At 44.1% G+C, this 21,488-nt stretch overlaps 4 protein-coding genes across 5 annotated transcripts in view; all 4 read left to right on the forward strand.

The window, feature by feature from the left end:
- Positions 1 to 21,488, forward strand: part of LOC308616369 (uncharacterized protein) — a 172,708-nt gene that overhangs the window by 8,534 nt on the left and 142,686 nt on the right. Inside the window, exon 3 of the mRNA XM_081232624.1 lies at positions 61 to 2,297. Within this exon, the coding sequence (XP_081088750.1) occupies positions 61 to 2,297 (2,237 nt within the window). The remainder of the gene's footprint in view (positions 1 to 60; positions 2,298 to 21,488) is intronic.
- On the forward strand, positions 4,210 to 13,574 carry LOC308615793 (protocadherin gamma-A5-like). 2 transcript variants are annotated; one of them, XM_081231588.1, is made up of 2 exons: positions 4,210 to 6,648; positions 13,513 to 13,574. In XM_081231588.1, exons 1-2 carry the CDS (start codon positions 4,225 to 4,227, stop codon positions 13,531 to 13,533), a joined length of 2,445 nt encoding a protein of 814 aa, XP_081087714.1. In that variant the 5' UTR covers positions 4,210 to 4,224; the 3' UTR covers positions 13,534 to 13,574. The 2 variants fall into 2 exon arrangements, with proteins under 2 accessions (XP_081087714.1, XP_081087713.1); XM_081231587.1 differs by lacking the exon at positions 13,513 to 13,574 and adding an exon at positions 9,709 to 10,115.
- On the forward strand, positions 10,203 to 13,344 carry LOC308615801 (protocadherin gamma-B3-like). The gene is given in 3 exon segments (XM_081231596.1): positions 10,203 to 11,344; positions 11,346 to 12,549; positions 12,552 to 13,344. Coding segments are annotated over 3 exon segments (2,433 nt in total). The 5' UTR covers positions 10,203 to 10,261; the 3' UTR covers positions 12,698 to 13,344.
- LOC308615804 (protocadherin gamma-A6-like) lies at positions 13,779 to 21,433 on the forward strand (the record flags this gene model as incomplete). The annotated part of the gene is given in 3 exon segments (XM_081231599.1): positions 13,779 to 14,015; positions 14,019 to 16,193; positions 21,397 to 21,433. Coding segments are annotated over 3 exon segments (2,415 nt in total). The 3' UTR covers positions 21,400 to 21,433.

Consider the following 21,488-nt stretch of genomic DNA (forward strand, 5'->3'; position numbering starts at 1 on the left):
TCCTGAGGAGCTGGCCAAGAACTCGGTGGTAGGAAACCTCGCCAAGGATCTGGGGCTCAGTGTCCGGGACTTGCCGGCCCGGAAGTTGCGGGTTACCGCGGAGAAGGAATATTTTATTGTAAACCCTGAGAGTGGGGACTTACTTGTGAGTGATAGAATAGACCGAGAGCAGATTTGTGGGAAGAAGCCTCTGTGCATTCTGGATTTCGATACTGTCGCTGAAAACCCACTAAATATTTTCCATGTATCAGTAATAGTACAGGATATAAATGACAACACTCCGCTATTCAAACAGAGTAAGATTGACTTAAAAATTGGAGAATCCACTAAGCCAGGTAAAGCATTTCCACTAGACCCGGCGCTGGATTTGGATGCTGGTCCTAATTCACTGCAAAGATACAACCTTAATGAAAATGAGCACTTTGATCTCACAGAGAAACAGACTCCAGATGGACGTAAATATCCTGAGTTGATTCTGAAACATCCTCTGGACAGAGAAGAGCAGAATTTTCATCATCTGGTCCTGACAGCTGTAGACGGTGGGGACCCACCCCAAAGTGGCACCACCCAGATCCAAATCCAAGTCACAGATGCCAACGATAATCCCCCAGTGTTCAGCCAGGACGTGTACAGGGTCAGCCTGCAAGAGGGCGTGCCCCCTGGCTTCTTAGTGCTTCAACTGACAGCCAGCGACCAGGACGAGGGCGTCAACGCAGAGATCATCTACTCCTTCCATAATGTGGATGAACAAGTGGAACAACTTTTTAACTTAGACAGAAGAACAGGAGAAATCACGACAAAGGATGATTTTGATTTTGAAATCGCTAGTAGTTACACTCTCACTGTAGAAGCGAAAGATCCTGGAGATCTAGCAGCCCATTGCAGGGTCCAAGTCGAAATTCTCGATGAGAATGATTGTGCACCGGAAGTGATTGTGACTTCAATATTTACTCCCCTACCAGAGGATTCACCACCAGGAACAGTGATCGCCTTGATAAAAACAAGAGATAGAGACTCGGGAGAAAATGGAGAAGTTTACTGCCAAATCTTGGGAAAGGCCGAGTTTATATTGAAATCTTACTCGAAGAACTATTACAAGCTAGTGACAGACAGGACCCTGGACCGGGAGGAGATCCCAGAATACAACGTCACTATAATGGCCACCGACAGAGGCAAGCAGCCCCTCTCCTCTAGTATAAGCATCACTCTGCGCCTCGCAGATGTCAACGACAACGCTCCAGTTTTCCACCAGGCCTCCTACGTGGTCCACGTGCCAGAAAACAACCCCCCCGGCGCCTCCATCGCCCAAGTTAGCGCTTCAGATCCAGACTTGGGGCCCAACGGCCACGTCTCCTACTCCATCCTGGCCAGCGACCTGGAGCCGCGCGCACTGTCGTCCTACGTGTCCGTGAGCGCGCAGAGCGGCGTGGTGTTCGCGCAGCGCGCCTTCGACCACGAGCAGCTGCGCGCCTTCGAGCTGACGCTGCAGGCCCGCGACCACGGCTCGCCCGCGCTCAGCGCCAACGTGAGCCTGCGCGTGCTGGTGGGCGACCGCAACGACAACGCGCCCAGGGTGCTGTACCCGGCGCTGGGGCCCGACGGCTCGGCGCTCTTCGACACGGTGCCGCGCGCCGCGCAGCCCGGCCACCTAGTCACCAAGGTGGTGGCGGTGGACGCCGACTCTGGACACAACGCCTGGCTGTCCTACCACGTGCTGCAGGCCAGCGAGCCCGGACTGTTCAGCGTGGGGCTGCGCACGGGCGAGGTGCGCACGGCGCGGGCCCTGGGCGACAGGGACGCGGCCCGCCAGCGCCTGCTGGTTGCTGTGCGCGATGGGGGACAGCCGCCCCTCTCGGCCACCGCCACGCTGCTCCTGGTTTTCGCGGACAGCCTGCAGGAGGCGCTGCCGGACCTCAGTGACCACTCTGAGCCCACTGACCCCCAAGCTGAGCTGCAGTTTTACCTGGTGGTGGCCTTGGCCTTGATCTCGGTGCTCTTCCTCCTGGCAGTGATTCTGGCGGTCGCCCTACACCTTCGACGCTCCTCCAGCCCCGCTGCCTGGGGCTGCTTTCAGCCTGGTGTCTGTGTCAAGTCTGGACCCGTGGTTCCCCCCAACTACAGTGAGGGAACATTGCCCTATTCCTACAATCTGTGTGTTGCCTCACAATCAGCTAAGGCAGAATTTAATTTTCTCAGCGTCACTCCAGAAATGGCTCCCCCTCAGGATCTCCTCTGCGAAGATGCCTCTTGGGTGCCAAGTAGTAATCATGGAGATGCTGGGGTCCCATTTGCCTCAGGTACTATTTTAAAGGTGAGCTTTAATTTAATTCACTTTTTTACCTTGCGGTTTCAATGTTTATTAACAAATCACCTAACCGGAGTAGAAGTCTTCAATTCATATTTTATTGTTTTGTGGATAGAATTTAGGTGGTTTTCTGCCTTAAATATCATAATCATATTTAAACAAATCTTTGACATAGGTTTTCTATCTGACAGGTGAGATTTATTTATCATAGTTACAAGCTTTTACTTCATAAGATACTTCTTTTTCTTCCTCATCTTTACATTCCTTCCCTCTGAAAGTTTATTACTGTTGAGACCTTAAGCTATTCCTTTTTCCTTCAGGGTCTTTATATTAGTTTTATTCATTTTAGTTGTACTTCCTCTTAGAATTATAGTACTTAAGAGTAAAGAGAGCTCCCCATCTCACTAGTTTGGGAAACTGGGAACCAAAGAAAGGAAGAATTTTACTCAATGTCATGGCCTGTCAACAGCAGAGCATGAGTAGGACTGACATGAACACCAGCACTCTTCGTATCTTTACAAGCTAAGTGTCTTGGGATCCCAGATCTATTTTAAAAGGTTGTGAAAAGTTTGAGGTATGCAGTGTCTACTATTAAGAGTGTGTTTAATAAATGGGAGAAATCTTTCTCAGGCACAATAACAAATTGCTCTTGTGAAAAATTGTACATTGAGAAAAATTTTGCAACCTATTCTCACATTGTTTCCTTAAAACTTAATTTTTTGAATTTTCTAGGTATAGATGTAAAACATCTTTATTTTCTTTGTTTTCCTATAAAGGTGTCATTAAGTAAAAATTGCTTCTCTCAATGGACTCTCTGAAATGTCCACTTTTTTTTTTTAGTCTTGAGGCATTTCTTTTTCTGCTATCATATAAAGGTGATAACATTAAATATCTGTCTTAACATAGAAAGGCCACTCACTGCCTGCTCAATGATAAGTATCTGGACTTGTTTTTCTGTAAGAGTGATGAACTAAAGCCCTTTCTGCCATAGTCACTCTACTGATTTTCCCCAGGTGTCTGTAACTGTAAAACATCTAACTCCAATTTAGACATGGTAATAGGAAAATATAAATAATGCATAGTTAATCCGACTCAAACTCTCGGTCTGATATAGTGTAACTGCCATGTTCTTAGTGTGAAAATCTTTTTGTTGTTGTTGTTATCTTGTGATAACAAAAATCTTGAAACTTTCTTGAAGACCTCACAAGTAACAAAAAGCAAAAAAAAAAGTCCCTTTATTTCTTCTGCATATGACAGCTAATGCAATATGCATAATTCAGTAGGCCTTTTTTCAAAGGTCTACTGAGAGCTAGAATTGTTTTCTTGGCATTCTTATATACAAATGGGCATGTTTTCATAAATATATTCTAATTAAAAAGTAAAATCTTAAAACCTGCAAAAGAATACTGATGTCCTAATTAAATGGACTCAATATAGGTAAGAGGTAAATAAAAGGCATAGGCTCAATGGCACAGTAAGTAAAACTTCTAAAGAAGTAAAAAATAATCTAATAATTATATTAATCTCAGAATTAATCTTGTGGAAGTCTTTTGCTATTTTAGAATTAAATCTTATTTAAATATAAGGAGTGTCACGTGGTAATATATTAAGGATACAGAAAATTATTAGAAATAAAATATAATTAAACATATTTGAAATCAAAACAGAATTGGTGTAGTAACTGGTTAGGACTCTGAGTGTCGCTGTTCACTAAAGTGGGAAAGAAGCTGCCGCTGATGCGATCAGACTCTGTTCCTTCCTCACTAAGCACGCGCAGACCAGACAAGCTCCTGGGAAAAGCCCCCCCACCCGCGCCCCTCTCCCATTTCCGCAAGGGAATGTGTTCCCCTTGGCTTTAGAGAAGTAAGGAAACAGCAGATTGGAACCAGGACTAAGAGAAAACTGGTCGGAGACAGGCAATGGCGGGTCCACTGAGGGGTTGGGGCTTCAGAGAGCTGTTCCTGCTCTCCATGCTGCTGGGGACGCTGTGCGGAGCCGGGGCCGGGCAGATCCGCTACTCGGTGCCAGAGGAGCTGGATAAAGGCTCCTTCGTGGGCAACATCGCCAAGGACCTGGGGCTGGAGCCCCGGGAGCTGGCGGAGCGGGGAGTCCGCATCGTCTCCAGAGGTAGGACGCAGCTCTTTGCTCTGAATCCGCGAAGCGGCAGCTTGGTCACCGCAGTCAGGATAGACCGGGAGGAGCTCTGCGCTCAGAGCGCGCGGTGTCTGGTGAGTTTTAACATCTTGGTTGAGAGTAAAATGAAAATGTATGGGGTAGAAGTAGAAATAATCGATATTAATGATAACTTCCCGCGTTTCCGGGATGAGGAAGTAAAAGTAAAAGTTAATGAAAATGCGGCTGTGGGAACGCGGTTAGTACTTCCCTTTGCTCGAGATGCCGATGTGGGTGTGAACTCCCTCCAGAGTTACCAGCTCAGCTCCAATATGCACTTCTCTTTGGCCGAGAAAAGCGACACAGATGGACAGAAATATCCAGAACTGGTACTGGAACAGCCGTTGGACCGAGAGAAAGTAGCTGTTCACGACCTCCTACTCACAGCTTTAGATGGCGGAGACCCCGTACTCTCTGGTACCACGCACATCCGCGTGATGGTCCTCGATGCAAACGATAACGCGCCCCTGTTCACTCAATCCGAGTACAGAGTGAGTGTTCCAGAGAACATAGCTCTTGGCACTCGGCTGCTCACACTAACCGCCACGGATCCAGATGAGGGAATAAATGGGAAATTGACCTACTCTTTTCGCAATGAAGAAGACAAAATTTCAGAGAGTTTCCAACTTGATTCCAATTTGGGTGAAATCTCAACTCTGCAATCACTGGATTACGAAGAATCCAGATTCTATCACATGGAAGTGGTAGCTCAGGATGGAGGTGCTCTTCTTGCCAGCGCTAAGGTACTAATCACAGTTCAGGACGTGAATGACAATGTGCCTGAAGTGATCCTCACCTCTCTCGCCAGTTCCATCTCTGAAGACTGTCTTCCCGGAACGATAATTGCTCTGTTTAGCGTACATGATGGTGATTCTGGAGAGAATGGTGAGATTGCATGTTCTATTCCCAGGAACTTGCCTTTTAAATTGGAAAAGTCAGTTGATAATTACTATCACTTACTGACAACAAGAACCCTGGACAGAGAAGAGATCTCAGATTACAACATCACAGTAACTGTCACTGACTGTGGAAATCCACCACTGTCTACAGAAAACCACATCTCCCTGAGAGTGACAGACATCAATGACAACCCTCCCGTTTTCCCTCACACCTCATACTACACCTACATCCCAGAAAACAACCCCAGAGGCATCTCGATCTTCTCTGTGAACGCCCATGACCCCGACAGCGGCAACAATGCCCAGGTCACTTACTCTCTGGCTGAGAACAAATTTCAGGGAACGCCTCTATCATCCTGCGTCTCCATCAACTCTGACACTGGAGTCCTGTATGCACTGTGCTCTTTCGACTATGAGCAGGTTAGAGAACTGCAGCTGTGGGTGACAGCCAGTGACAGTGGGGACCCTCCACTCAGCAGCAACGTGTCACTGAGCCTGTTCATCCTGGACCAGAACGACAACACACCTGAGATTCTGTACCCCGCCCTCCCCACCGACGGTTCCACCGGTGTGGAGCTGGCACCCCGCTCTGCAGAGCCCGGCTACCTGGTGACCAAGGTGGTGGCTGTGGACAGAGACTCGGGCCAGAACGCCTGGCTGTCCTACCGCCTGCTCAAGGCCAGCGATCCAGGACTCTTCACGGTGGGGCTGCACACGGGCGAGGTGCGCACAGCGCGGGCCCTGCTGGACAGAGACGCGCTCAAGCAGAGCCTGGTGGTGGCGGTCCAGGACCACGGCCAGCCCCCTCTCTCGGCCACCGTCACGCTCACGGTGGCTGTGGCTGATAGCATCCCAGATGTGCTGGCGGACTTGGGCAGCCTCAAACCCTCCGCCGATCCTGAGGACTCGAGCCTCACGCTGTACCTAGTGGTGGCGGTGGCCGCGGTCTCCTGCGTCTTCCTCGCATTTGTCATCGCGCTGCTGGCGCTCAGACTGCGGCGCTGGCACAGGTCGCGCGTGCTGCAGGCTTCCGTCAGCGGGTTGGCTGGCGCGCCCGCCTCTCACTTTGTGGGCGTGGACGGGGTGCGGGCTTTCCTGCAGACCTATTCCCATGAGGCCTGGCTCACCGCGGACTCGCGGGGGAGTCACGTGATCTTCCCGCAGCCCAACTACGCGGACACGCTCATCAGCCAGGAGAGCTGTGAGAAAAGCGAGCCTCTCCTGATATCTGAGAAGATAAACGCAAAGGAAACAGAGCTAGGAGTTGTTCAGGTGAGTTTTCTTTTTTCTGTAGCTATGCTTGGAGCATTTTCTTCATTTGTTTCCATCATTTTTCTGCCCCATTCAAAATCGGTTAAGTACGTAAATAGTGAATCATTATTTGCTTTATTTACAGATTAACTTGATTTGATAATTGATGCTTTCTCCGTTTGTTTTCAAATTATATTTTGGTTTTAATGTCTTTTTTCTATAATGTGTGGATATTTTAGAAACTATAGCTGATATCCATAGGCTTAAGTGAAACAAGTATTTTAAAAGAAAGTGGTTATACATAATCACTTTATCCAAAGGCTTTCTTATACCAGAACTGTTTGTTAATAGAAGAGTTGTTTGATTAGAACATCCAAATTGTTAGATGTAATGTTCTCTTTTGAATATTTGCCTAAACACCAATAGCACAGATGTTTTGGAAAAAGTATTGTGCAGTATTGGTATTTTAGTACCTGCTATTTTTGTAAGGGTACTAATAATTTGCATAAATCAGTGGAAGAATATAGAAAACTTCTGCGTGATCAATATCAGAAAGCAGATTAAATTTATAGTGATGATAATGTTTGTGGCATTCTGAAATCTGGAAAGTTTAGGTTAACCCACGTAATAATTGGACATGTGTAATTGTTTAGAGAAGAAATCAAAGGATCCTTTGAATTATGCTTTAGAATAAATTCTGTGATGCAGTTTAAAATCTCCAAATAATTAGATACCAGTTCATTAAATACATATATACCATACACCTGGCATCTTCTGGTTACACATAACCCCTCCACTTTTCAGAATCAATATCGACCTGAATGTTTGCATTTCTGCAAGTGCAGCTACAATTCTGCTTTATTAGAAGAGTTTAAGATTTGTATTTGGAAAATCAATTCAACTGATAAAATAAAGTAAGGCAGGACAAGAAAAATTAAGGATAAAATTCTCTGTGTTTGTTTGGGCCTCCTCCCTCCCTAATGTGCAGTGTACATTTGTATTACACATTAACCAGAGCTCCTCAGAGATGAGAATGCCTGCTTGACTGTATTTTTTCTTTCAATATTTTTTCTTTCTCCTGATGCTAGCACTGTAACTTCTTAAAAGAATAGTGTTCTTTCCCAGCTCTGTAGAGGGTCACAGCGACTTTCTGCTCACTTTGTACGTACTTACCTGGACTATGTATTCTTGGTGAACTTTACACAGAATATCAGTATATCATTTTGATAAACGATCCTTTGTCTCAAAAATGTATATGACTGTGCCTTCAACTTCTAACAGGCAGAGCAGTTCTCAGAGCTTTCTGAGAAGCTGCTTCCTGGGTTATAATCCTCAGTTCAGCTCGAATAAAATTCCCTTTTTTTCTTCTTGATAGTTAATTAAATTTACACTGACACAACTTTAAAATGGTTTGGAAATTTAAAAAACTATTTCTCAGGGATGTGCTCATCTTAAACTATGAGATTTTTCTTATGAAATACTGGTCTGTGTGTCTCAAATTTCACAAATATGTCTTGTGTAATGGAAGAACTATGTATGCTATTCATTTTGCATATGATTTGCTGAAGATGATTTTCAGGTCCTTCTTTTAAAAAGATTTTTCAATCTTTAAAATTTTGTACTTTCAACAACTTGAACATCAGCTGCAAAGTATGAATAAATGGGGAAAATGGCAATAAAATATTATTAATGGAATAGTAGGTTACATTACTCAACCACATGAAGGGGTTACCATTCATTTGGGAACCTAGGACCACTTGATTTTTATTTTTTAAACATTTATTTGAAGGGAATCTAATTATATTTATATATGGGCAATTCTGATCTCAGGGTACAATGTGCAGACTCACTGAATAGTGAAATCATCCAAAGAGTGACAAGAGAATCTGTATGATAAATACTGAATACTGACATCATTCACTCCTACATGAAAACTCACTTTTCCACTATTTTTTAAAGAAAAGATTCCTGTATAGATTTGGGTATGTGTCCTGGGTTAACTTTTTCATGCAATGGGAAAAAATACCTTTTATATCTCTATAAACTTCAATAGACTTTACATAATAAAATGCTTGATCTACACACCATGAGTGTATATACTATATATAGTATACTCTTAAATATTTGAATCTTTAGCTTCATATGTGTTCTGAAAAGATAACTTTCCTGTACTAATTGAAGTGTTCACACAGTGTTAAAAAAAAAGGCACTTGCTCAGTCATCTTTTGGAGCAGTCTTGAATCAGTAGTGTTTTTTATGTTTGTATAGAGAAGCCAATGAGTTTCTGTCTAGAATTCTGGATAAATGTGCTTTCCCACTATAAAATGAGTTCTACATTGTTATACATCTTTCAAGTTTTAGACTGACAATATATTATGTAGTTTTAAAAATACAATTTCTGAATGAAGATTTCTAGTTTGGAAATGGAATTAAAACTCTAAGACATCTATCAGAGACATGGAAACTGAAGTGCTTATTGCTAAGGGAAGAGTGTCAATAACAAAGAGTTGAGATGATCAGATAGTAACCCAGAGACCAAGGAAAAGTGGACAACATAGATTACTTTCTTTGGAATATATCATTATAAGGACTCATACTTCACCCGCAAAATCCAAGCAACTCACCATTGCTAAGCTACTTGAGAAGGAACAGTACAATTAAAGACAATGGTAATGTAGTGTGGACAAATAAAATTAGTGGAATAGTTTTAAATCATAGTCATTTAATTAAAAAGACATGGGAAAGTGTATATTTTTAATTAAATGACTACGATTTAAGGAAAAGAGAGTTTCTTGCTTCTTTACCATACTTCTATTTCATAAGGACAACCAATCTCCTTGCTATCTATCAGTTATTTTGGGGAGAAGATTATAAAGACAGAAGAAAGCAATGCATAGGATAAAACTAAAAGCTGTGAGATTTATAACTTTTATAAGTTGGAAGAAAAGGAAATAGAGTGAAATAACAATACATATCAAGCTGATATTTCAAGAATTTTCATATTACACTTTCTGCCACAACCAACACTTTCATTTGTATCACTTCTACATATTACTTTATTTGGTCTTCAATTTTACTAAGGTATGCAGGGAAGATGTTATTATGGCCACTGTATGAAAATGGAAACTAAAAGCATGACGATGCCAATAAACATCTTCAGCAAGATAACTCTGGCTTTGAGGAATAAAAATCACCTGATTTGGATGGATAAAGTTCAAGTTCAAAGAAATGACAGCGAGAACAAAGATACAGTACATTTTTAAAAATGTTAAAATCCTTATAACATGGGACGAATGAGTATCTGTATGAGGACACAGTAGACTTGTCTTCTAGCCGGCTCTATATTTGGAACTGATTTAGTAATCACTAGTGCAGTTCTGCAGCCGAGGCGCGGGGTGCAGCTGTTGGCTAGTACTGAACAAAGTATCGAGCTCCTCCTGATGCAAAGGAATCGCCTGCGGACCGCGGAATCGCGCGAACTGTGCACTCTCTGAGGTTTTCTGCAGCAGAAATATCTATCCGAGAATCTGCTTGCCAAGACGTGTCCAAGGAATAACTCCTGCTCAGAAATTTTTGGGATCATTTAGCGATCGCAGCTCTCTCGGGTCAGAAAGGCAAAGGCGCAGAGAGCGGGATGGGAAACCGCTTGGGGTCGAAGCGCCAGGCTGGGCGGAGTCGAATTTTGTTTCTCTTCCTGCTGTCTTTGTTCCGCCCGGCGCTTTCGGAGCAAGTCCGCTACACTATTCCAGAGGAGCTGGCCAGGGGCTCGCAGGTGGGGAACCTCGCCAAGGATCTGGGGCTTGGCGTGCGAGATTTGCGTACACGGAACCTGCGGGTTAGTGCAGAGAAGAAATTCTTCACAGTGAGCACCGAGAACGGAGACTTACTTGTGAGCGACCGTATAGACCGAGAGCAGATTTGTGGCAAGAAGTCGATGTGTGTTCTGGAATTCGAAATGGTCGCTGAAAAGCCTTTGAACTTTTTTCATATAACCGTGGAGATTCAAGATGTCAACGACAACCCACCGACCTTTAGCCGAAATGTCACTGAGCTGGAAATCAGTGAACTGGCCCTAACTGGAGCCACCTTTGCCCTGGAATCTGCACAAAATTCAGATGTAGGTGTCAATTCCCTGCAGCAATACTACCTCAACCCTGACCCTCATTTCTCTTTGATCCAGGAGAACCCAGACGGCAGTAGGTACCCAGAACTTGTAGTGCAGGCTCCCCTAGACAGAGAAGAGCAGTCCTGCCACCACCTGGTCCTCACGGCTGTGGATGGGGGTGAGCCAGCCAGAAGCTGCACTATGCAGATCAGGGTAGTTGTGGCAGATGCAAATGATAAGCCCCCAGTGTTCACCCAGGACATGTACAGGGTCAGTGTTCAAGAGAACCTACCCCTGGGTTCCTCTGTGCTAAGAGTGATGGCCACTGACTTGGATGAGGGCATCAATGCTGAGATCACCTACGCTTTTATCAATATTGGTAAGGCAGTGAGACAACTGTTCAAGCTGGACAGTGAAACAGGGGAACTCACCACTGGTGGAGGACTGAACTTTGAAGAGAGAGGGAGCTACACAATTGGGGTGGAAGCAAAGGATGGTGGATGTCACACTGTGCATTGCAAACTACAAATAGATATTTTGGATGAAAATGACAATGCTCCCGAGATAACCCTGGATTCTGAATCTAAATATATACAAGAAGATGCTGAGCTGGGGGGCTGTGGTTGCCTTGATCAAAACACATGATCTAGATTCTGGATTTAATGGGGAAATCTTATGCCAACTAAAAGGAAATTTCCCAGTTAAAATAGTTCAAGATACAAAAAACACATACAAGCTGGTGACAGATAGAGCCTTAGACCGAGAGAAGACTCTGGAATACAATGTCACTATCACAGCTACTGACAAGGGCAAGCCGCCCCTGTCCTCTAAAAGGAGTGTCACCTTGAAAGTCGCTGATGTCAACGACAACGCTCCAGTTTTCCACCAGGCCTCTTACGTGGTCCACGTGGCCGAAAACAACCCGCCCGGCGCCTCCATCGCCCAAGTTAGCGCTTCAGATCCAGACTTGGGGCCCAACAGCCACGTCTCCTATTCCATCCTGGCCAGCGACCTGGAGCCGCGCGCGCTGTCGTCCTACGTGTCCGTGAGCGCGCAGAGCGGCGTGGTGTTCGCGCAGCGCGCCTTCGACCTGACGCTGCAGGCCCGCGACCACGGCTCGCCCGCGCTCAGCGCCAACGTGAGCCTGCGCGTGCTGGTGGGCGACCGCAACGACAACGCGCCCAGGGTGCTGTACCCGGCGCTGGGGCCCGACGGCTCGGCGCTCTTCGACACGGTGCCGCGCGCCGCACAGCCCGGCTACCTGGTCACCAAGGTGGTGGCGGTGGACGCCGACTCTGGACACAACGCCTGGCTGTCCTACCACGTGCTGCAGGCCAGCGAGCCCGGACTGTTCAGCGTGGGGCTGCGCACGGGCGAGGTGCGCACGGCGCGGGCCCTGGGCGACAGGGACGCGGCCCGCCAGCGCCTGCTGGTTGCTGTGCGCGATGGGGGACAGCCGCCCCTCTCGGCCACCGCCACGCTGCTCCTGGTTTTCGCGGACAGCCTGCAGGAGGCGCTGCCGGACCTCAGTGACCACTCTGAGCCCCCTGACCCCCAAGCTGAGCTGCGGTTTTACCTGGTGGTGGCCTTGGCCTTGATCTCGGTGCTCTTCCTCCTGGCAGTGATTCTGGCGGTTGCCCTGAGTTTGCGACGCTCCTCCAGCCCCGCCACCTGGAGTTGCTTTCAGACTAGTTTTTGCTCCAAAACTGGACCCGGAGTTCTCCCCAACTATGGGGAAGGGACTTTACCATATTCCTACAAACTGTGTGCTGCCACACATTCCTCAAAGACTAAGTTTAAATTTCTCAATATAAAGCCTGAAATACTCCACCACGAGATCTTCTGTATAATGAAGCCTCTTGGCTTCAAAGTACCAGTAATGACAATCCCCAAATTGCTTGTAATTCAGTCAATTTGCAACAGGTGAATTACTTCAAAACCTTTTCCTCCCATAAGTATAATTAGGTTTCAATTCACTATTTTAGAGGTCAAAAAGTATACAGGCTAAGTATGCCCTGTTTTTTGTGGGGGTTTTTTTTTTGGTGTTTTGTTGATTTTTCTGGACAGAGAATGGGGATGTGGAGGCTGTTAGAAATTCTTTGTTCACTAATCTGTGTTGCAGTTGTTATTTCATGGAATGTTGCTTAGTGATGATCTTGAAATTTCTGTTAATTCTAAAACAATATGTCCTGAAACATTTTTAATATGCTAGTATCACACATTCTCATTGTAGGACATGTTATTTATATATATAATCTAGACAATTAAGTGGTTTACATGGTTTCAGTGTAGTCAATCCTAAACTATGTTTTACATATAATATAAATATAAGAATTCTTTTTCACTGTAGCCTGTATATTTTCACTTCCTTTGCATGTTCTTGAGGGTATACACAAATATTGGCTAAATTAGGGCAGTTCTTAATCTATATGTTGATAAAAATAGGTAATGACGTCTAAAAATGGCAACTCTTGTGACCTAGTGGTGGATTGGTCCCAAACATGTTTGTGGTTGTTGGTACCCTTACTGAAAATGAGAGAAATATAAATGATGGTGGAGTGTGGATTTCAAGATTTATAGAAAAGTGTAAACGTATTTGTGTTCTCCAATGCCATAAGAAATGTCACAGAAATAAGTGTCATTCCAGGGAACATATAAAACATTTCAAAAATACGCTATTTTATTCTTCCAAATGCTTTTCATTCTTGGGGAGAGAAATATTGAGTGTCATCTATGCAGATTTAGCAGAAATAAGATCCTGTGTATAATGGTTTCCACAGAACCGTGCAGTATTAAGTTAGGACTCTAAGCGTCGCTGTTCACCAACCCGGGTAAGGAAAGCCCTGAGAACTCGAGTTATATCCTCAAAGCACAAAGCACATCTTACACCAAAGCTTTGCAGCTGCGCAGACATTCTGTCCTAAAACGCTTCGCATCTGATCGCGGCTTGTTTATGGACCTTGACCTCCAATTCTGAGAAGCCCAAAATTGATGCGAACCTGTTCACCCTACTCGTAATCCCAGGGAAGTCCAGAACGAGCCAGTAATGGCGGCTCTGCAAAAGCGGCGGCACTACAGCGTGTTGGTCCTGCTCTTCATGCTCCTGGGGACGCTGTGGGAGGCCGGGGCCGGGCAGATCCATTACTCCATTCCTGAGGAGCTGGACAAAGTCTCTTTCGTGGGCAACATTGCTAAGGATCTCGGGCTGGAGTCCCGGGAGCTGGCGCAGCGCGGAGTGCGCATCGTCCCCAAAGGTAGGACGCAGCTTTTCGCTCTGAACCCGTGAAGCGGCAGTTTGGTCACCGCGGGCAGGATAGACCGGGAGGAGCTCTGCGCTCAGAGCGAACCGTGTCTGGTGAGTTTTAACATCCTTGTTGAGGATAAATTGAATCTTTATCCCGTGGAAGTGGAAATAGTGGACATTAATGACAATGCACCCCGATTCTTAAGGGAAGAATTGGAAGTGAAAATTATCGAAAACGCAGCCTTATCCTCTCGGTTTCCGCTAATGGAGGTCTATGACCCGGATGTGGGAGTGAACTCTCTCCAGGGCTTCAAGCTCAGCGGGAATAGTCACTTCTCAGTGGACGTGCCAAGCGAAGCCAATGGGCCCAAATACCCGGAGCTTGTGCTGGAGCGCGCCCTGGACCGGGAGAGAGAGGCCATTCACCGCCTGGTCCTTACTGCCATGGATGGCGGTGACCCTGTCCGCTCAGGTGTGGCTCGAATTCTGGTTACTGTCCTAGATGCAAATGACAACGCTCCAGTGTTTACTCAGTCTGTGTACCGTGTGAGTGTTCCCGAAAATCTTCCAGTAGGTACGCTAGTCGTGTCGGTAAATGCCAGGGACCAGGATGAAGGAGCCCACGCGGAAGTAACGTATTCTTTCGTGAGGATAACAGAAAAGATCTCAAAGACTTTCTGCTTGAATGTTTTGACTGGAGAAATATCAACTTCTGCAAATCTAGACTATGAAGACTCCAGCTTTTATGAGCTGGATGTTGAAGCCCGGGATCGGCCAGGTCTACAAGACAGAGCCAAAGTCTTAATATCTATCTTGGATGTGAATGACAATGTACCAGAAGTGGTAGTTACATCTGGAAGCACGTCAGTTGCTGAAAGTACACCGCCAGGCACAGTGATTGTTCTTTTTCAAGTAAATGATCGAGACTCTGGCCTGAATGGCCTAGTAACATGTTCTATCTCAAGAAGTCTGCCGTTTGAACTGGAAAAATCAGTAGACAATTATTATCGATTAGTGACCAATACGGTTCTAGATCGAGAACAGGTGTCTTTGTACAACATCACTGTGACAGCGACAGACAAAGGAATGCCATCTCTGTCTACAGAAATGCTCATCTCCCTAAATGTGGCAGACATCAATGACAACCCGCCTGCCTTTCCCCACACCTCCTACTCTGTCTACATTCCTGAGAACAACCCCAGAGGTGCCTCCATCTTCTCAGTGACTGCACACGACTCTGACAGCCATGAGAATGCCCAGGTCACCTACTCCCTAGCTGAAGACACCATCCAGGGGGGACCTCTATCCTCCTATATCTCCATCAGCTCCGACACTGGAGTACTATATGCATTGCGCTCTTTTGACTGTGAACAGTTCCATGACCTGCAACTGAGAGTGATTGCAAGTGACAGTGGGGACCCACCGCTCAGCAGCAACGTGTCTCTGAGCATATTCGTGCTGGACCAGAATGACAACACACCTGAGATTCTGTACCCTGCCTTCACCACCGACGGTTCTACTGGTGTGGAGCTGGCACCCCGCTCCGCAGAGCCCGGATACCTGGTGACCAAGGTGGTGGCTGTGGACAGAGACTCGGGCCAGAACGCCTGGCTATCCTACCTCCTGCTCAAGGCCAGCGAGCCAGGGCTTTTCGTGGTGGGGCTGCACACGGGGGAGGTGCGCACAGCGCGGGCCCTGCTGGACAGAGACGCGCTCAAGCAGACCCTGGTGGTGGCAGTCCAGGATCATGGCCAGCCCCCTCTCTCCGCCACAGTCACTCTCACAGTGGCTGTGGCTGACAGCCTCCCAGACGTCCTGGCCGACTTGGGCAGCCTGGAGGTCCCGCAGGACTCTGACGCTTCAGGCTTGACATTGTACCTGGTGGTGGCGGTGGCTGCGGTCTCCTGCGTCTTTCTTGCCTTTGTCATTGTGCTGCTGGCGCTCAGACTGCGGCGCTGGCAGAGATCGCATGTGCTGCAAGCTTCGGGAGGTGTACCAGCGGGCTTACCCGCCTCTCACTTTGTGGGCGTGGACGGGGTGCAGGCTTTCCTGCAGACCTATTCCCACGAGGTCTCCCTCACAGCGGACTTGCAGAGTCACGTGATCTTTCCGCAGCCCAACTACGCGGACACGCTCATCAGCCAGGAGAGCTGTGAGAAAAGCGAGCCTCTTTTGATTCAGGAAGATTTTTGTAAAGAGCAAGACTCCCTTGTTCAGGTGAGGTTATTGCTTTTATTGTTCTTATTCGAACAGGAAAAATTAAAATTCTCTTTGATCAGTGCTTAGTTTTCTTAGTCTTTTGCAGTGAATCATATAGTTTTGAGAAGGTTTTTCTTTTATATCAGTAGAGGTCTGTTAAATCTTAGTTTTCTCGAATTTCACCAAAATAAATCGTAATAATGTATGCCCTGAATTTCCTTTACTCCTCTCCTCTTGGCAAGCTCTTTGTGCCTTGGATTGCTTACATCTCACTTCTTAGTTGTTTTCTTTCTTTTTTTTTCTATTATGTGGCATATCTGAGATTCTTTACTTTTATACTGTGGAAAAAACTGAATCACAGCTTCTATTTAAAATGATCAAGATCTGGGCTTCCCTGGTGGAGCAGTGGTTGAGAGTCCGCCTGCCGATGCAGGGGACATGGGTTCGTGCCCTGGTCCGGGAAGATCCCCCATGCCGCGGAGTGGCTGGGCCCGTGAGCCGTGGCCACTGAGCCTGCACATCCGGAGCCTGTGCTCCGCAATGGGAGAGGCCACAACAGTGAGAGGCCCGCGTACCGCTAAAAAAAAAAAAAAAGATCTTTTTTCTCCCAGTGTTAACTAATAGCAAGTGTTTTCTAAAGTGATGGAATTTATGAAATATTTTCCCTCTTTACTACTTAGGAATCAAAAATTATTTTTATAAAAGATAAGAATAATTGATGTGTGTACCAGGAAACATGAATAATATTAGAAGATGTTAGAAGACATGAATAATATTCCTGGAACTATCTGTTATTCTTTTCAGGACAGTCACAATATCTATAGTCTTCAAGTTAAAGTTTAAGTTAAAAAGCCTTGTCTTATCTACCTCACACAAACTCTGGGAAAATAAAATGATTTTTTTTTTTTTTTTTTTTGCGGTACGCGGGCCTCTCACTGCTGTGGCCTCTCCCGTTGCGGAGCACAGGCTCCGGAAGCGCAGGCTCAGCGGCCACGGCTCACGGGCCCAGCCGCTCCACGGCATGTAGGATCTTCCCGGACCGGGGCACGAACCCGTGTCCCCTGCATCGGCAGGCAGATTCTCAACCACTGCGCCACCAAGGAAGCCCTAAAATGATTTTATTAAAATTTTTTTCGAAGTATAAAGTAGCATACTGAGCAAGTATTTGTTTATATCATCGTTATTATAATTTTGGATTGTTAACAAATAAATATAAGCACCTGATGCTGTATGCCTACTACAGTGTTTTTTTCCATCTGTGTGTTTGATAGTATTTAAAAATGAAAGTGAATTTTTAAATGTGGTAATTAGTGTCCACTTACAATATACAGCTCTAAAAATAGAGGACTAGTGAATGGCAGAATGAAGGATTAATAGTATTCAAATAAGAATTTAAATAATTTAGCATATTTAACCCAGATAAAATAAAGCTTTTGTTATGTAGGAACCCTATTCAAATATTTAAGGAAAGAAGAGTTGTCTTTTTTTTTTTTTGCGGTAAGTGGGCCTCTCACTGTTGTGGGAACCCTATTCAAATATTTAAGGAAAGAAGGGTTGTCTTTTTTTTTTTTTGCGGTACGTGGGCCTCTCACTGTTGTGGCCTCTCCCGTTGCGGAGCACAGGCTCCGGAAGCGCAGGCTCAGCGGCCATGGCTCACGGGCCCAGCCGCTCCACGGCATGTGGGATCCTCCCGGACCGGGCACGAACCTGTGTCACCTGCATCGGCAGGCGGACTCCCAACTATTGCGCCACCAGGGAAGCCCAAGGGTTGTCATTTAAAAGAATGATTAATCTAAATCATCATGGCCCAAAGGTGTGAATGAAACTATGGCTTGGTGAGTAGAAAACAGCAAAGTTTTCAGTTAAGTTGTTCTAACAAAATGGATTTCCTAGGAGGTAGGAGATTCTATTATTGGTGCCTTTCCAAAGGACGTTGATTGTCCTGGGATTAATGGCATACAGGAGATAATATTGATATAATTTGGTGAGTTGTTGAACTTCATGATAGCCAAGATATTTTCCAATCCTGAGCTTAGGATTCTAATATTTGATAACACAATGGATTTGCCACTTGTGCATCTAAATTTGGTATGCACATGTAAAGTAGACAATTCAGAATATATCTTGAAAATGAGTGAGAACTTCCTTTGTAATCTGAAATTGGCAGTGTTTGTAAAGAAAGATAATACTGAGTTGATATCTTTAAGTTAGCTGCTAAAGGATAATTAATGCATGTTTTTCTAAATTGATATTTACTTTCAGCAATTATTGTAGAATTATTTATTTCAAGATTCCAAGTGTATATGACTAACCAAGAGATTCCAGTCATACACATTTCAAACATAATTTGTTTGGACATTTGTGATATAATTCTTTAATGGTTTAATCAGAATTTAATAGAATCCAGGTTTTAAAGGACTTGAATCTTGGATATTGGTCGTGGGAGTCAGATGGTCTTTTATACAAATATTAAGATTTGTTTCATACACTGTGAGAGTGTAAATGTTATTTTAGTATATTACCAATTCTGGATGATTTAAACTAATCTTGTACCTCCATTGTTAAAAACAAAACTCACTAACCGTTTCATGGTTGGTAGACTGGTTTATTTTATTTCCTTATCTGCTGAGTAACTGGGATACTAGGTAGTTTACTTTATTCTCTTATCTGAATTACCCGTGAACATTTCATTTAAACAAATACAATATTTCACTGACAGAAAAACTGTTAGATTTTACTCTCACAATAGTCATTCATTCATGTGGACTGAACAAGTGTTAAATCCTGGCAATCATGGACTTTGCTAAGTTGTGACTGAGGCTCTTTGACTTACATACTATAGATCATTACTAAAAAGATAGGCAATCTAAGATTTTGAGCATATAGTGATTTGGAAGTACCAGGAAAAAAATCTACCAAATTATTGGGCTATTTTATCATTTGTGAAAACCACCCATTTTGATCAAGTGTTTGGAATGGACGTCAAAGAGGAAGAAGTAAAATCTCAGAGAGAATCATTGGAAGAATCCTACATCTTTGCCTGGGAATGAAAACCTAAACAGAACTCCAAACAAATGGTTCTTCAGGAAGAAAAAACGTCCCATAAAGAAATGAGAGAAGGTAAATAACTCACTGTCTGGGAAGATGAATAGACTTTTCGTAGAATGTTTTTATGTAAGTAAACAAATGAAGGTCAAGATTCTTCCCAATAACTCAATCAATAATAACATACTCCCTTTAAAAATACAGTATTATTTCAATTTTATACAGTAGTTTTATGTTATATTTAAACACATCTTGGTGGTTGAGTAGAAATTTTTAATATTTAATTTTATGTTGTAGTGTAACTTTAAAAACTTGATTGTGTCCTTTATCTAGATCTTATTTATTTAGCTCCAAAGAAGGTACCCAGAGTATTGTTAACTTTTTTTTTTTTTTTTTTTTTTTGCGGTACGCGGGCCTCTCACTGCTGCGGCCCCTCCCACCGCGGAGCACAGGGCCCGGACGCGCAGGCCCAGCGGCCATGGCTCACAGACCCAGCCGCTCCGCGGCACGTGGGGTCCTCCCGGCCCGGGTCACGAACCCGTGTCCCCTGCATCGGCAGGCGGACTCCCAACCACTGCGCCACCAGGGAAGCCCCACCCAGAGTATTGTTAATCGAGACTTTTTAAAAACAGAATAAGAGACAAATGTGAGATGACGCTCTGAATTTTGAAGTATCAAGAAGAAAAAAAATTAGGACATTGGGAGCCATAATATATGGACATGAAAGTTTTGTTTGAAAATATCTGCAAGTACTCATGATCTTTAATGACCATATACTTTGCTTACATCAAGAAATTCAAGATTGCTACTAAACTAATAGTTTTAAACTCCTGGTTATGTAATTAATCTACAATACTAATATTGGCTCCTTTGAACAACAAAAAAGTTCTTTTATCTACTTGGTGAAAGCAAATATGATACGAATTATTTTGATAGATTGAAATGGCATTTCATTCAAAGTATTTCCTGTATTTTGACATAAGGCCATCAGAGAGCAGAAATAGATTACTTAGTTAGGAACTTCTCACCAACTGAGCTAAGCTTTTACAGTATCACTTCTAGTTCTCCCTTCTGGTGCTACTAGCTACTCCCCAGGGCTTAAAATAATTTAAAAAGCAAGGTGATTTCTTGCCAGGTCTTCATTTCAGAACAGGTCACTCTCTTCTGCAACTATGTGGAAGGAATTTGTTTTATTTCTGCCAGCTGAGAGTAACCTCAGATCCATCAACAATTGAGTTTTACTTCATTAACATCAGTGGAGCAGTGAGTACCTCTAAGGATCCTCTCAGGACAGTCCTGCATGTATCCTCAAAGGCTGTTTAGAGACCCATCTTTTCTCAAGTATAGGGTAGGGTGATTATTTAAATTGCATAATGAAAAGAAACAGTGAAGCCAAAACACTCATTTCCTTATGAATCCACAGCCAGTAGAATCTGCAAATTTCTGCCTTCTGTCAAAATGAGTTGTTTCTATAGCTGATTGTAGCTGCTTGGCTTCTCACCTCATCTCTAATGGCACTTTTTGAGCATAAAGCATCAGCCAAGGCCAACAATGATTCCCTTTTTTCTTCTTAGGAGACTGGGAATGAGGATATTTGTATTCCTACATTGGTTCTACCATTATATAGTTAAGGATAAAGCAATTCCCTCTCATTTTTAAAATCATTAAAGTGAAGGTATTGGACTAAACAATCTCTAAGATTCCATTCAATGAAAAATGTTATTAAATTATCTCTATATATGTTAAAGAAAAAATGGACTCTGTGCCTTCCATGGTGGTGTCTAGAACATAGTATATGTTCAATATTATTGAATTAACTTAAATGTATATGCTGATATAAATATTTTCTACATAACATCTTCCTTATGTATACACACCTTTAAAAAATAAATCATACTTGTTTTATCTGCAATGACTGATTTTTATCTATGTGCAATAAGGTGTGAGGCAATGTCTAAGAATCATTTCAAAATTGCAATGCAGAGCAGAGAATTAAAAAAATATCTGGGATTAATAAATATTCATCCATGAACATTGTTGCATTAATTCACAGTTTCTTAAAATTTAATTTTAAATGATATCAGAGTTGTATGAATTGAAGAAATATAAATGGGAGAATTTTGAAGGATAAAACAACTTTCTCAAAAATCAATTATTTTGCTTCAATATGGTGCAGTAACTTAGTAAGGACTCTGAGCGCCGCTGTTCACCAGCCAGGGGAAAAATGGTTCAAAAGATCCGCCAGAACCACTGAGCTTTTACAGCACA

This window comes from Mesoplodon bidens (assembly GCF_964165515.1).
Source record: "Mesoplodon bidens genome assembly, chromosome: 4".
Taxonomy (NCBI): domain Eukaryota; kingdom Metazoa; phylum Chordata; class Mammalia; order Artiodactyla; family Ziphiidae; genus Mesoplodon; species Mesoplodon bidens.

Excerpts from the sequence above, each read along its gene's own strand:
- LOC308615793 (XM_081231587.1), top strand. The coding sequence starts at position 4,225 with ATGGCGGGTCCACTGAGGGGTTGGGGCTTCAGAGAGCTGTTCCTGCTC. Across the intron at positions 6,649-9,708 it reads CAGAGCTAGGAGTTGTTCAG|GTATGCAGGGAAGATGTTAT; the intron begins GTGAGTTTTCTT and ends AATTTTACTAAG.